Here is an 11,519-nt window from a genome sequence, read left to right on the forward strand (position 1 = left end):
CGTTTCAGTAGTTCCCCTATCTGTGTCTAGATATGTGTCTATTTGTATTTATACTTCTTGGGGTTCGCTGAGCTTCTTGAATCTGTAAATGTGTGTGTTTCATAAAATTTGGGAAGGTTTGGGTCATTATTTTTTCAAATGTTTTTGTGTGTCTCATTCTTTTGCTTCCTGGAACTCCAATTGCAAATCTGTTAGAAATATGCATTTAGTTATATATATATGTTAGCCTTTCAGATTTTGTCCCACAGATCATTACAGCTGTATTTAGTTTTTCTCTCTGTTCTTCAAGTTGGATGATTTCAGACTGATCAGCTGAAAATTCATTGAGTCCTGCTTTTGTCATCTTCAGTCGACTGCTAGCCCTTCTGGTAAATGTCTCACATGTTATTTTTCAATTCTCAAATTTCTATTTGATCCTCTTTTGTAGTTTATACTTTTCCTATTTGCTCATTCACTGTGGAAATTATCATTTTTTTACATTCTGGAGCACCTTTTTAATAGACGCTTTAAAATGCTTGTCTGATATTTTAACATTTTGGTGATTTTGTTTGGTTGGTTGTTTTTGCTCCGTGCCAGCACAGAGCCCAACGTGGGATGTGAACTCACAACCCTGAGATCAAGACCTGAGCTGATATCAAGAGTCAGACACATAACCGACCGAGCCACCCAGGTGCCCTGGCATTTTGATTATTTTGGATTCAGTCTCCATATTGCCTTTTTTCTTATGTATGAGTCATATTTTCCTGTTTCTTAGTATATGTAATAACTTTGTATCATAGCAAGGACATCATGAGTAATATGTCACAGGGACTCTGGATTCTGTTGTATTCTTTCCAATAATATTAATTTTTTAAAAAATTTCACTAAGAGTTCACCTGCCTTGACTCAAACCTTGTATCTGTTTCCCTAGTGGGAAGCAGCTGAAATTGCCATGCATTTTGTTTGTCCCTGGCTGTGATTCTAGGAGTCTGCCCCATGCATGTGTAGTTCAAAAGCCAGCCAGAGATTTAGGCAGAATATTGGCCTCCACCTTTCTGAGTCTCTCTGGGATTTTCCCCTCCTCTCCATTTCCAGTAGCTGTGGTTGTTCTAAACTCTGCCCTCTGGGTTTTCAGGAAGTAAAACTGACAAATCTGGGCTATTAGTTGCCCCATAGGGCACTGACTGGGTCTGCCCTTATACTCGAAGCCATAAAAAAGGGAATTTAGCCACTGCTATTCTTTTTTTCAAGTGTTGATCACCACGATCCTCACCACCCCCCACCCCCACCCCCAGTTCTGTCTACCTTTGGTTACTGTTCAGCGTCTTTAGGTAGCTGTTTAAAAAAATTTTAGGCTTACATTTGTTATCTGCAAGATGGTTAGTCTTGCAGAACCTCCTAGTAGTTATGCTGTATTTTATTAAGCTAATAACCTGTGATGTATTGGGTGAAAAATCTCCCATACAGTCAGTTCGTTTGAAAAGCATTGCCTTTGAGACTTTTCATGAGTTCTTAGAACCAAGATCCCTAGAACCACCCTGTATCTGGCATTCCTCAAATCTGATTGCTCAGCAAACCCTTTAATTCTCTGAGCCATCCAATAGCTTACCAGTAAATTCATTTTTCTTTTTTAAATGTTGGCCATAGGTCATTCGGTTGTACCCAAATCACCATAATTGGAACAGTATTATCCAAATTTTCTACAATGAACACACTTTGTTGTCCTAATACAGAAACAACAACAACAACAACAACCAATAACCGTCATTTACAAATAAAGACATCATCTATAACTTGGATACAGAGGAGGGAAGCTGGCATCAGCTATAGCTCAGTGTCATGTCATGAAGTCATATGATTTCAGAAAATGAATACAGCAGACCACATAAACGTTCGACATCTGTTCGAAGTTAAATTATTGTTTCAAGATGATGACATAGAATGTCCAAACCAAAAGTCTTAATAAGAGAACATCTCATTCTATTACATTTTGCAGCTGAGGTACTTGAGGATCAGAGACTAAAAGTATTTTGATCAAAGCTACAGACTCAGAAAATGATAGAGAGGAGAATCAGGGTCTGCTCTCTTGGCCACTGCTCTTTTTCATTTACAAATTACCTGTGTTGCTGGGTACATAATTAGATTATTCATAAACTTTAAGTATTATCTCTATTTATCTTCCTCAGTATGTTTAGTTTCCACAATCCTGCATCAGCCCTGTAGCAAGCAGCTATAGCACCCAAACAAGTCTGGGGAACAATAAAAATAAGGACTGAGAAAACATTCTTAGTAACACTTAGGAAAAGTTCGATGAGAATCACACAAAACCTTCCAAATATACAACCTAGTGACATAGGCTTCCTAGTTAGCGTTTCAGTCACCTCACCCCCTTCTCCCCTATCACCATTTTCCCCCTTAATAAACTAGGTTTTCCAATTAAAGGCCTCAGAGATTAACTTTACAAGCTACTACCTACAGTCTTTATGAATTCATTCCATTCTTACTCGTCTAGTTCCTTATTTTCTTTCTTATTCTCTTCCCTCTTGCCAACCTTTCTTTCTCCTTTGATTTTACCCTTGATATGCTGGGATTCTATCCTCTTTGGCCCAAACCTCTCTTCAGCTACAACTAATTTTCTGCAGTATGTTTAAAACCATATGCTATGTAAGCCAAGACTAGACCTATATGTTCCCGAGCTGCAGCGGGATGATGGTTCCTGAGTTTTCTCCTATTTCTTAGCTCCCATTTCCATCCTTTGGGCTTTTTTTCTAGCCCCAAAGGTGAGGACATTTTTAAAGTTTTCAAATTAATAGTGGTTTCCTGGGATGCCCTAAGCCTCCAGCTAAGTCCTAAGAGATGTTAATTTACGCCTGCCGTTCTCCACGTGGCTTTCTTTTAGGTATGTCGTCTACACACTTGCTTCTTGAAACTTATTTCATTCGATGTGTTCATTTCAGGACACATTAGTTTAGTGATTCCAACACACAAATCATTCTACTAAGCGCTGTGTGGTTTAGGACAGGAGAAAGTAATAGTTAAGAACCTTTCCATATACAGTTATTTTCATATGAAGTTCTCTATAATAACTACAGGGGTAAACACTTTAAGCAACCATTCCATGTAATCCTCGTAACAATATCCCAGTATTATCACAATTTGGCTGGCTCAGAAAAGGAAGTAATTTGCCCAAGGCTACAAAGTGAGCTGAAATTTGGACTCTGCTCAGCTAGCTGGTCCCCACCTCTCCAAGATGTAAAATCTTTAATGTGCCTTGGCCCAGCTTCTCTTCCCAGCTCTTGTTTTCCAAGGAAGCTTGTTGAAGTTCAACTCCAAGATCTTTTCTAGCATTTAATCTGTCCTACATCTCTTCCTTCTTTGACATCTTTTACAGGCTGAATTGTGTTCCCTCAGAATACACATGTTCAAGTCCTTATCATGTCAAGACCCTATTTGGAAACAGGGCTGTTCTAGATGTAATTTGTTAAGATGAGGTCATACTAGAATAGGGTGGGCCCTTAATTCAAGATAACTAGTAGCCTTAAAAAATGAAAAATTGGGGGGGGGGGCACCCAGGTGGCTCAGTCGGTTAAGCATCTGACTCTTAATTTCAGTCCAGGTCTTGATCCCAGGGTCGTGAGTTCAAGCCCTGCATTGGGCTCCACACTAGGTATGAAGCCTACTTTGAAAAACAAAAGAAAAATTTGGACACAGACATAGATAAGGAGACCATCACGTGAATACTGGTGTTTCATACTGCCATAGCAGAACACCAAGATTTCTGGCAAGCCTCCAGAACCCAGGAGAAAGGCATGAACAGATTCCCCCTCACAGCTTTAGAAGGAGGCAACCCTGGAGACACCCGATTTCAGACCGCTTGCCTTCAGAACTGTGAGATAATAACTTTCTGTTAAGTCACCCAGCTTTCGATATTTTGTTATGGCAGCTGTAGCAAACCAATACATCTACACCTAGATCAAGAACCTAAATTTCTACTGCTCTCTTTTTCTGCCTTAAACTGCAATATTCCCTTTCTCCGTCTATCCAACTTTTTAGCATGATGAAGTAGAACCAGTCACATTGTTCCCAACTTGAGAGGTGAAGAGTCATCGCTGAATTCTGTGACCTCTCATCCGCATCTGGGCAATCATCTGAATGGATGTAGGGTTGGAAGCATGAGCTTTGAAGTCCACTGGGCTCAAATACCAGCTTCAATATTTACCAGCTGTGTGATCTTCAGCAACTCTCTGAGCTTGCTTTGTTACTTTGTTAACGGGGGCTAAATAGACCACTGCCACATAGGCTCTCAAGGACGATCAAGGGAGAAAATACATGATAATTTAGCACACTACTTGGCATATAGAAAGTGCTAAACAAAATTACTTATTATTGTTTATTGTTCCTAAAGCAAACTTCAGAATTTAACTTTCATGTGTATTTCAGATGCACACTGGGGTACAGTCTAGAAGTATTATAATCGGTAACTGGCCTTTAGTCTCTATGTAACCATTGTCTTCCAACTGTTGGCAATATCTAAAGTTGAAAGGAGGTAAACTTAAACACGTGAACTAGGAGAATTTATATTAAAGATTCCTTGAATCACCAGTGTGTCCTTTAAGCTCATTCCTGGGATTAGAAACAGCTATACTAGAACTTTAAAAAACAAAAAAAATTGTAGCTCTGGTTTTAAGGAGAGAGGTTTATAACTGATAGAAAAGGTATTTATAAGGTGAAATATTAAGGCATAGACCCATGATATTTTAGACTACCAGCTTCTAGAAGACAGAAACCAACAACATAAGCTAAAAGGTACTTGTTTTCCCCCTATGTAAATACATTGTTTGGGAATGATTATTTTCCCCTTTTAAGTATCTTGAGTTTTTACCAAATTCTCACATTCTAAGATTTGTTTTGGGGGCGCCTCTGTGGCTCAGTCGGTTAAGCGTCTGACTTCGGCTCAGGCTCAGGTCATTATCTCACAGTTCATGAGTTCAAACCTCACATCTGGCTCTCTGCTGTCAGTGTGGAGCCCACGTCACATCCTCTGTCCCCCCCCCCCCCCGCCCTCGTGCACGTGCGTGCACACTCTCTCTCGAAAATAAACATAAAAAAAAAGATTTAGGGGCGCCTGGGTGGCTTAGTTGGTTGGGCGTGGGATTTTGGCTCAGGTCACAATCTCACAGTTCGTGGGTTCAAGCCCTGCATTGGGCTCTGTGCTGACAGCTCAGAGCCTGTAGCCTGCTTCGGATTCCGTGTCTCTGCCTCTCTCTCTCTCTCTCTCTCTCTCTCTCTCTGTGTGCTCCTCCCCCACTCTCCCTGTCTCTCAAAAATGAATAAAAAGTTAAACTTTTTTTTTTTTTCCAATTTGGGTTTTGGGGGGGAGGGGAAGACATCTAATATGAAACCTAATGCTTAGCATATTAACTTTTATTAACTTTAATCACACATTTGCTGAAACTACCTCATTCTCTTTCAAAGATACAAATGCGGTATGATAACTTCCAAAACAGCCAAGGAGACATCTGTGCCTCTGCCCTTACTCTCCATTTCCTTCATCTTCCCTGTTTGGGATGCTTTTAATTGTTCTTGTTGTGTTTTCCCGTTTCAAATGTTGCCACAGCCTTCAATCCTTTGTCTTTCCACATCATCCCCACTCTCTGACCCCCATGCTGCTTTGTACCTTCCCTGTGGCCTTTAGGTATTCTAATCTTCGGTTCAAATCTTAATCCGGCCACAAACACGAGAGTGGCAGGAATAAATCTCATCCTTAAAAATCCTGCAGCTTTTTTTTTTTTTTTTTTTTAAGCAAAAGTTAACTAGGTAACTAAATCGCCAACTAAGTGAGCAGCATCCTTTTAGGAGGAGTTACGAGTAGAAAACAGCAGCTCAACACTTTTAAAATGGAAATTTGAAAGCACACACAAAGCTAAAAAGGAACTATATAAATGTATTAAACTTCCAGTCTCTCTCTGTTCTGGTTAACTCTGCCCCGCACCCATGTTACCCATTTTTGTTTTCTTCACAGACTTGGGGAGTCTCACATTATCTGCTCACTGTATCCATGGTGCTGGCACTTATCAAACACCTAATAATTGCTGACAGTGATAGGCAAAAGATAGGATACAAGAGGCAGAGAGGTAAAGATTAACACCTAAGGTCCCTGGGGGGGGGGGGGAACACAAGTTTTGGAACAATGCAGAGTGTAGGCCCACAGCGAACCCCCTCAGGCACAAGGGTCCTCTTAAGAATCGAACAGACACTACCCACCCCCCAGATTTCCCTCAGAAATCTGACAAAAGGCCTGACTAAAAAAAACGAGACCACAACACCGTGTGACCCACCAGGAAGGGTATGGCCATAGACCACCCCTCATACAATGGAAACGAGCCAATCAGCAATGGACAACCCAGCGCCTAGTTATCAAGCCAATATGGGTAGGAGCAGAGAAAGAACCAGGGGGAAGGGAGGGCAACCAGAAGCTCATAAAGCAAGTACCCTTGCCTAGGGTCCTGGGCATTCACTTTTGAATGCCACCTCTCTGAAAGGAGGGCTTCCATACTTCCTTTCTTACATTCTAATAAACTTTTGCCTGCTGCTCATTTTGTTTCCACCTCTTCATTCTCCAAAACTGCAAGACAGGAGCGCCTGGGTGGCTCAGTCGGTTAAGCTTCCGACTTCAGCTCAGGTCACGATCTCGCGGTCTGTGAGTTCGAGCCCCGCGTCAGGCTCTGCGCTGACGGCTCTGCGTTGACGGCTCAGGGCCTGGAGTCTGCTTCGGATTCTGTGTCTCCCTCTCTCTCTGCCCCTGCCCCGTTCATTCTCTGTCTCAAAAACCAATCAATCAATCAATCAATCAAAAAACGTTCAAGACCGCAAGACAATGATGAACCCCGGGTATCGACGTAAAAAAAAAAAAAAATCCTGCAACAACAGACTTGGGGGCTTATCAGGAGAGGAAGTTCAAAAAAAAAAAAGGCAAAAGGACTACTGACTATATGCGGCCGTATTTCATATGTTTGCGTTTTGAAATGGGGACAGGAGAATGACCAATCAATGCAAAATTCAAAATGTTGCTTTCAGTAAAAGTCAGTTTCAGGGATCTCAGATTCCACTCCTAACTCTTCCAGGTCTGTATGGCAAAATTCATGCCGGATTTCTCAAAGACTACGTTCTCTCTTTACTATATCCCGAACCCAGTTCCTGTGTCTGGCGCGTCGTAGGCGTTTTAAATGCACCTAATAAAATGCACCTACTGAATCCCGATCTGCGCGGGTTTACGAATTTCGGGAACAATCTGGCGTTAAAAACAAAACAAAACAAAACAAAACAATTTTAGAACCAACTGCATTTAGAAACTGTAACCAACCACCTAACCAGAGGTTCCACTTTAGTCACACAACGCCGGTAAAGAATTTGCGGCGTACTTAGCAGTGAAGACGTGCCGGCTTTCGTTTCACAACAAAACACGCACAAAACGACACACTCGCAGACGTCTAGAGTAACTGAGAAGTGATGCGAAAGCGGGCCGTGCAGGAAGGCCCAGTTAATGGGTTCGACAGGAAATTACAAGGTACTGACTTAACGAGGAAGACAAGGAACCAGGGAGCTAACACCACGCAGACGCGCGCTTGGCCCTTCTCGCGCTCCGTAGAACCCACTCTCTGGGCCTCCGTAGGCCACGCCCCTGGCGAGGAAGGATGATGTGAGGCTGCCCGCGTTGGTGCCTGTTGCGCGTAACAGTCACCGGCCGCGGAGAGTAGGAAGACAGAGTAATCTTGCCTCGGATTGGCCTCAATCCGGAAATAGAAATTCTCGAAGCCCGGCACCACCAGAGCCACCTCTTTCGTGAAAGGTAGTGCACATGCGCCTAGGGGGTAGGGGTCCTGGGAAGCCCTTAAATACCGTCATGCGGGCGCGCACGACCTCTTTCCCTGCCGCCGCCGAGTCGCGCGGAGGCGGAGGCTCGGGGTGAGTGGAACGGTACTGGGGTGGTGGTTGTGGTGCTTTTGGCCGGGATTGGGCTTGTGCAGGGTTGTTTGTTCAACTGGTGTCTTAATTTTTTAACCTTTTTTTCTTTCTTTGCATTACAGTGCGGTCAAGATTCGGCTCCATCCGTAACCCACCGCCATGGCCGAGGAAGGGTGAGTCCAGGGTTGGAGCCGTGGGGGTGGGGAAGGGCATGGGCAGCGTGCCTGCTGTCGGGTCTCAGGGTCAGCCGCGGCCTCCTAAGGGCGCCTGCTGTGCCTCGTTTGTGATTTTTGAGTCCCAAGCCGTCCGGTGGTGCGTGGGGAGTTTAGTGATGGTTTTGACTTGCTCCGTTTTCAGCATTGCTGCTGGAGGTGTAATGGACGTTAATACTGCTTTACAAGAGGTGCTGAAGACCGCCCTCATCCACGATGGCCTGGCACGTGGAATTCGCGAAGCTGCCAAAGCCTTAGACAAGTACGTGTATCAGTCTCAATACTGTGGGTTGTTGGAACCGGAACAAAACTGCAGCCAAGGAGAGGAAGCGTGAAGTTCATGGTGTTAGCACAAAAGTTCTGAATGGCATCCGTCCTACAGGAAACCTAGGAAAAGGTATCAGAACTCAGATCTGTGTGGCCCACCTAAAGTATGTGGGTTCGTTTGGAGTGGGGATGAGCGCTTTATTTTTAAAGCAAGACTACAGTGTTTGAATGATGACTTAAGTTGTCGGATACCCCTTCACTCTTTCTGTGAGTGAAACCTAACAGTCTGACAAACCTGTAGGTTGTGGGGCTGATTTCACATTAGGGGGCAGATAGGTATCCTCGAGTGAAACTAGAGGATTTCAAGCTAACGTTGCAGAAGCAACTGGACTTAAAAACGAGTTCAGAAAGTGGTAGCCGTAGAAACCCAGGTAAGTACGAAATATTCGTAAAAACGCCCGTTTAGGTTTTCAGTTATTTAAGTGGGAAGACAACTGTATGTGTTCACTGTTGGAGTGGAGCATCCGTGCCCTTTAGGAATTTCTTACAGCCGGGTTATATTTTAAGATCTCTTAGTTCGCCTTGGTGTAGAGTGGCTTCTTGAACCCAGCGAAGTCGCACTCTGCCGGAAGCCCTTCAGGTCCTGGCGTGAAGCCCCTGCGCTGTTTGTACAATGGTAGTGCTGGGCAGTATTAAGTTTTTAGGCCTGTAGCCGGTAACAACTCCGATATCGTAGTTCCTCATACCGCCTTTTAAACGTGTAAGTGGCTCTCAGGAAAGGATTTTTCTTTGGCCACAGATGGGTAAACCGGTTGTATGTGAAGTTGGTATTTTTAGGGAATCACTGCAGGCCTGGTAGTTCTAAAGACGTGTGAATATATATGTTTTTTGACCAGCTTCTCAAACTGAGGCAGTTATGTTGTTCTCCAGTGGGGGTGCTGCTTGTGTTCCCCCAGTGTAGCCATTGCCAAGATAATTCTCGTAAAGGGTCGGTAGTAGTAGGCTCAGATTCGAGTTGCGGTTTCTGTTGGATTGTGCATTTCAGGCGCCAAGCCCACCTTTGTGTGCTTGCATCCAACTGCGATGAGCCTATGTATGTCAAGTTGGTGGAGGCCCTTTGTGCTGAGCACCAGATCAACCTAATTAAGGTAAGCTGTCCATTTTTTTGAGTTGAGAGATGCTTTAGCGTCGTGAAAATAGAGCCAGTTAGGGTCATGTTTGGGTTAAAGCTATTATACCGGAGCAAGTTCTGTATAAAGATGAGTCATTTCTGATGCTGTGAAAAACATGGCTTAAACTTAGTATTTTGGGCTAGTTTATGGGAATGCTTCATTCGTGCAGAATGAGTTGCTAATTTTGGTATTGGTACAGAAAAAAGTGGCAGTGCTTCTGGGTGATTTTGGTGCTGTACATGATGACAACTGGCTCCCTCTACTGAACTGCTATGAGGAAACTGCCATGTCACCCTATCTGACTACAGCTACCGTCTCTGTTTGACTTAACTGTCCTTAGCATTAATGTCTGCTGATATGGTGATCTTTTTTTTTCCCCCCCCCTTTTAATTCCGTCCCAATAGGTTGATGACAACAAGAAACTAGGGGAATGGGTCGGCCTCTGTAAAATTGACAGGGAGGGAAAACCCCGTAAAGTGGTTGGTTGCAGTTGTGTGGTGGTTAAGGTAAGTTCGTTTTTATCTCTGGGTTGAAGGTTGTGCTGGGAAACTGCATAATTCTGTACTCAGTTTTAATTGTTAAAGTCCAGAACCTCAACGAAAAAGATGTGTGATTTTCAACATTCGGAGTCCGTTTTCAGCTTTTCAGAAAAGGAAAATAGGCTGTAATGAAGCCGGCCAATGAATCTGCTTAGCTGAATGTGTTTCTGCAGAAATTTAAAAAACGCTGGCAATAGGAACGCCATGTTACGAGCCTTAAAGACATTGAAGTCATTAAGGTCCCTGAAAATGGCTACAAGAAATTTTAGTGATGGGAAACATTTTCATAAGACACGAACTAGTTTTATAAAGCTTCACCATAACTAATGCTAACAACTTGGTAGAGTTATTAATGTTAGTCAAAAAAATTGCTTTTTATTTTTTAGGACTATGGCAAAGAGTCTCAGGCCAAGGATGTCATCGAGGAATACTTCAAATGCAAGAAATGAACAAATAAACTTGACTCTTGTTCCTCGCCTGTTTTTTTTAATTTTTATTTTATTGGGGGCAGTAAAATAAGGTCTCTGTTAGCAAAAGACAAAAGATAATCATTGTAAAATTAGCCAAATTACTAGAAGCAGGTTATTTGTCTCCTGGTGTCTAAATGAAGGCCTACTCCAACCAGTAAGTAACTTCGGTGTTGACAACTGAAAACAGAATGACCTGAGTGAACTTGGCTTTGCAGTGATCAGTTCGTGACAGCCAGGGCTTCTTGGGTGGGTGCACATTCACCACAACTGAGGGTAGAACAGCCTAGGACCTGGAGTAATGGGCTGAGGCTGGTCAAGGGTGGGTGTGTCTTTACAACTTGTGACAGCAGACTGAAGGTCACGCTAAAGTATTAAAGCTCAGAAGTGGGATACTCAAGTCACAATCTGTGGGGGAATTAGTGATGACCCATGTATTTCAATCAGCCTGGAACGAGTTGATTATATTGGTTTGAGCATGAATTACTGAGCTAGGTAGGATTCGTGGAAATGTCATCACAATTTCATGTAAATTGGGGATACTTTTGAGTTTATCTCGTGTAGTTTCCCAGTATTGCCATGCAGTTATGGGAGCACATGTGAAACAACTGGAGCAGATGGGTTTGTAAGTTTAGGAGACAAGCAGGGGAGGGCAGAAAATCCCTTACAGGCTCTGCACTGTTGGGCTCTAAGCCACGCAGCTGCTCCAGGTGTGTGGAATGCTCAGTTGTGTTCTTCTGCATGCCGGGAATTTACAGGGTTAAGCCCGTGTCTAAGACCTACTTTAGGTTTTATAGCCATCTCGGGTATAGCTGAAGGCTAGTTGTCCTCCATGTGGTATCTACAGTGGTGGAGTGAATGGCCTCAAATGAAATTTGAGCTAATTATAACTCGCAAAGCATCGTGGGTAGTTGGCTT

The 11,519-nt window shown here is 43.2% G+C and overlaps 1 protein-coding gene, 1 long non-coding RNA gene and 3 other non-coding genes across 5 annotated transcripts; 4 read left to right on the forward strand and 1 right to left on the reverse strand.

Moving 5' to 3' along the window:
* Positions 1 to 6,961: 6,961 nt before the first annotated feature.
* Positions 6,962 to 7,652, reverse strand: LOC131514868 (uncharacterized). The gene is made up of 2 exons (XR_009263305.1): positions 7,401 to 7,652; positions 6,962 to 7,270 (listed from the first exon to the last, which is right to left on the reverse strand). It is a non-coding gene; the product is annotated as an uncharacterized LOC131514868 (long non-coding RNA).
* A 162-nt stretch (positions 7,653 to 7,814) lies between these two features.
* On the forward strand, positions 7,815 to 10,609 carry RPS12 (ribosomal protein S12). Its single transcript, XM_058735318.1, has 6 exons — positions 7,815 to 7,944; positions 8,067 to 8,117; positions 8,302 to 8,418; positions 9,469 to 9,571; positions 10,000 to 10,101; positions 10,521 to 10,609. Exons 2-6 carry the CDS (start codon positions 8,104 to 8,106, stop codon positions 10,581 to 10,583), a joined length of 399 nt encoding a protein of 132 aa, XP_058591301.1. The 5' UTR covers positions 7,815 to 7,944; positions 8,067 to 8,103; the 3' UTR covers positions 10,584 to 10,609.
* Positions 8,646 to 8,718, forward strand: LOC131515612 (small nucleolar RNA SNORD101). The gene has a single exon (XR_009263666.1). It is a non-coding gene; the product is annotated as a small nucleolar RNA SNORD101 (small nucleolar RNA).
* Positions 9,828 to 9,904, forward strand: LOC131515628 (small nucleolar RNA SNORD100). The gene has a single exon (XR_009263682.1). It is a non-coding gene; the product is annotated as a small nucleolar RNA SNORD100 (small nucleolar RNA).
* LOC131515623 (small nucleolar RNA SNORA33) lies at positions 10,266 to 10,395 on the forward strand. Its single transcript, XR_009263677.1, has one exon. It is a non-coding gene; the product is annotated as a small nucleolar RNA SNORA33 (small nucleolar RNA).
* Positions 10,610 to 11,519: the final 910 nt, after the last annotated feature.

This window comes from Neofelis nebulosa, chromosome 6, assembly GCF_028018385.1.
Source record: "Neofelis nebulosa isolate mNeoNeb1 chromosome 6, mNeoNeb1.pri, whole genome shotgun sequence".
Lineage (NCBI taxonomy): Eukaryota > Metazoa > Chordata > Mammalia > Carnivora > Felidae > Neofelis > Neofelis nebulosa.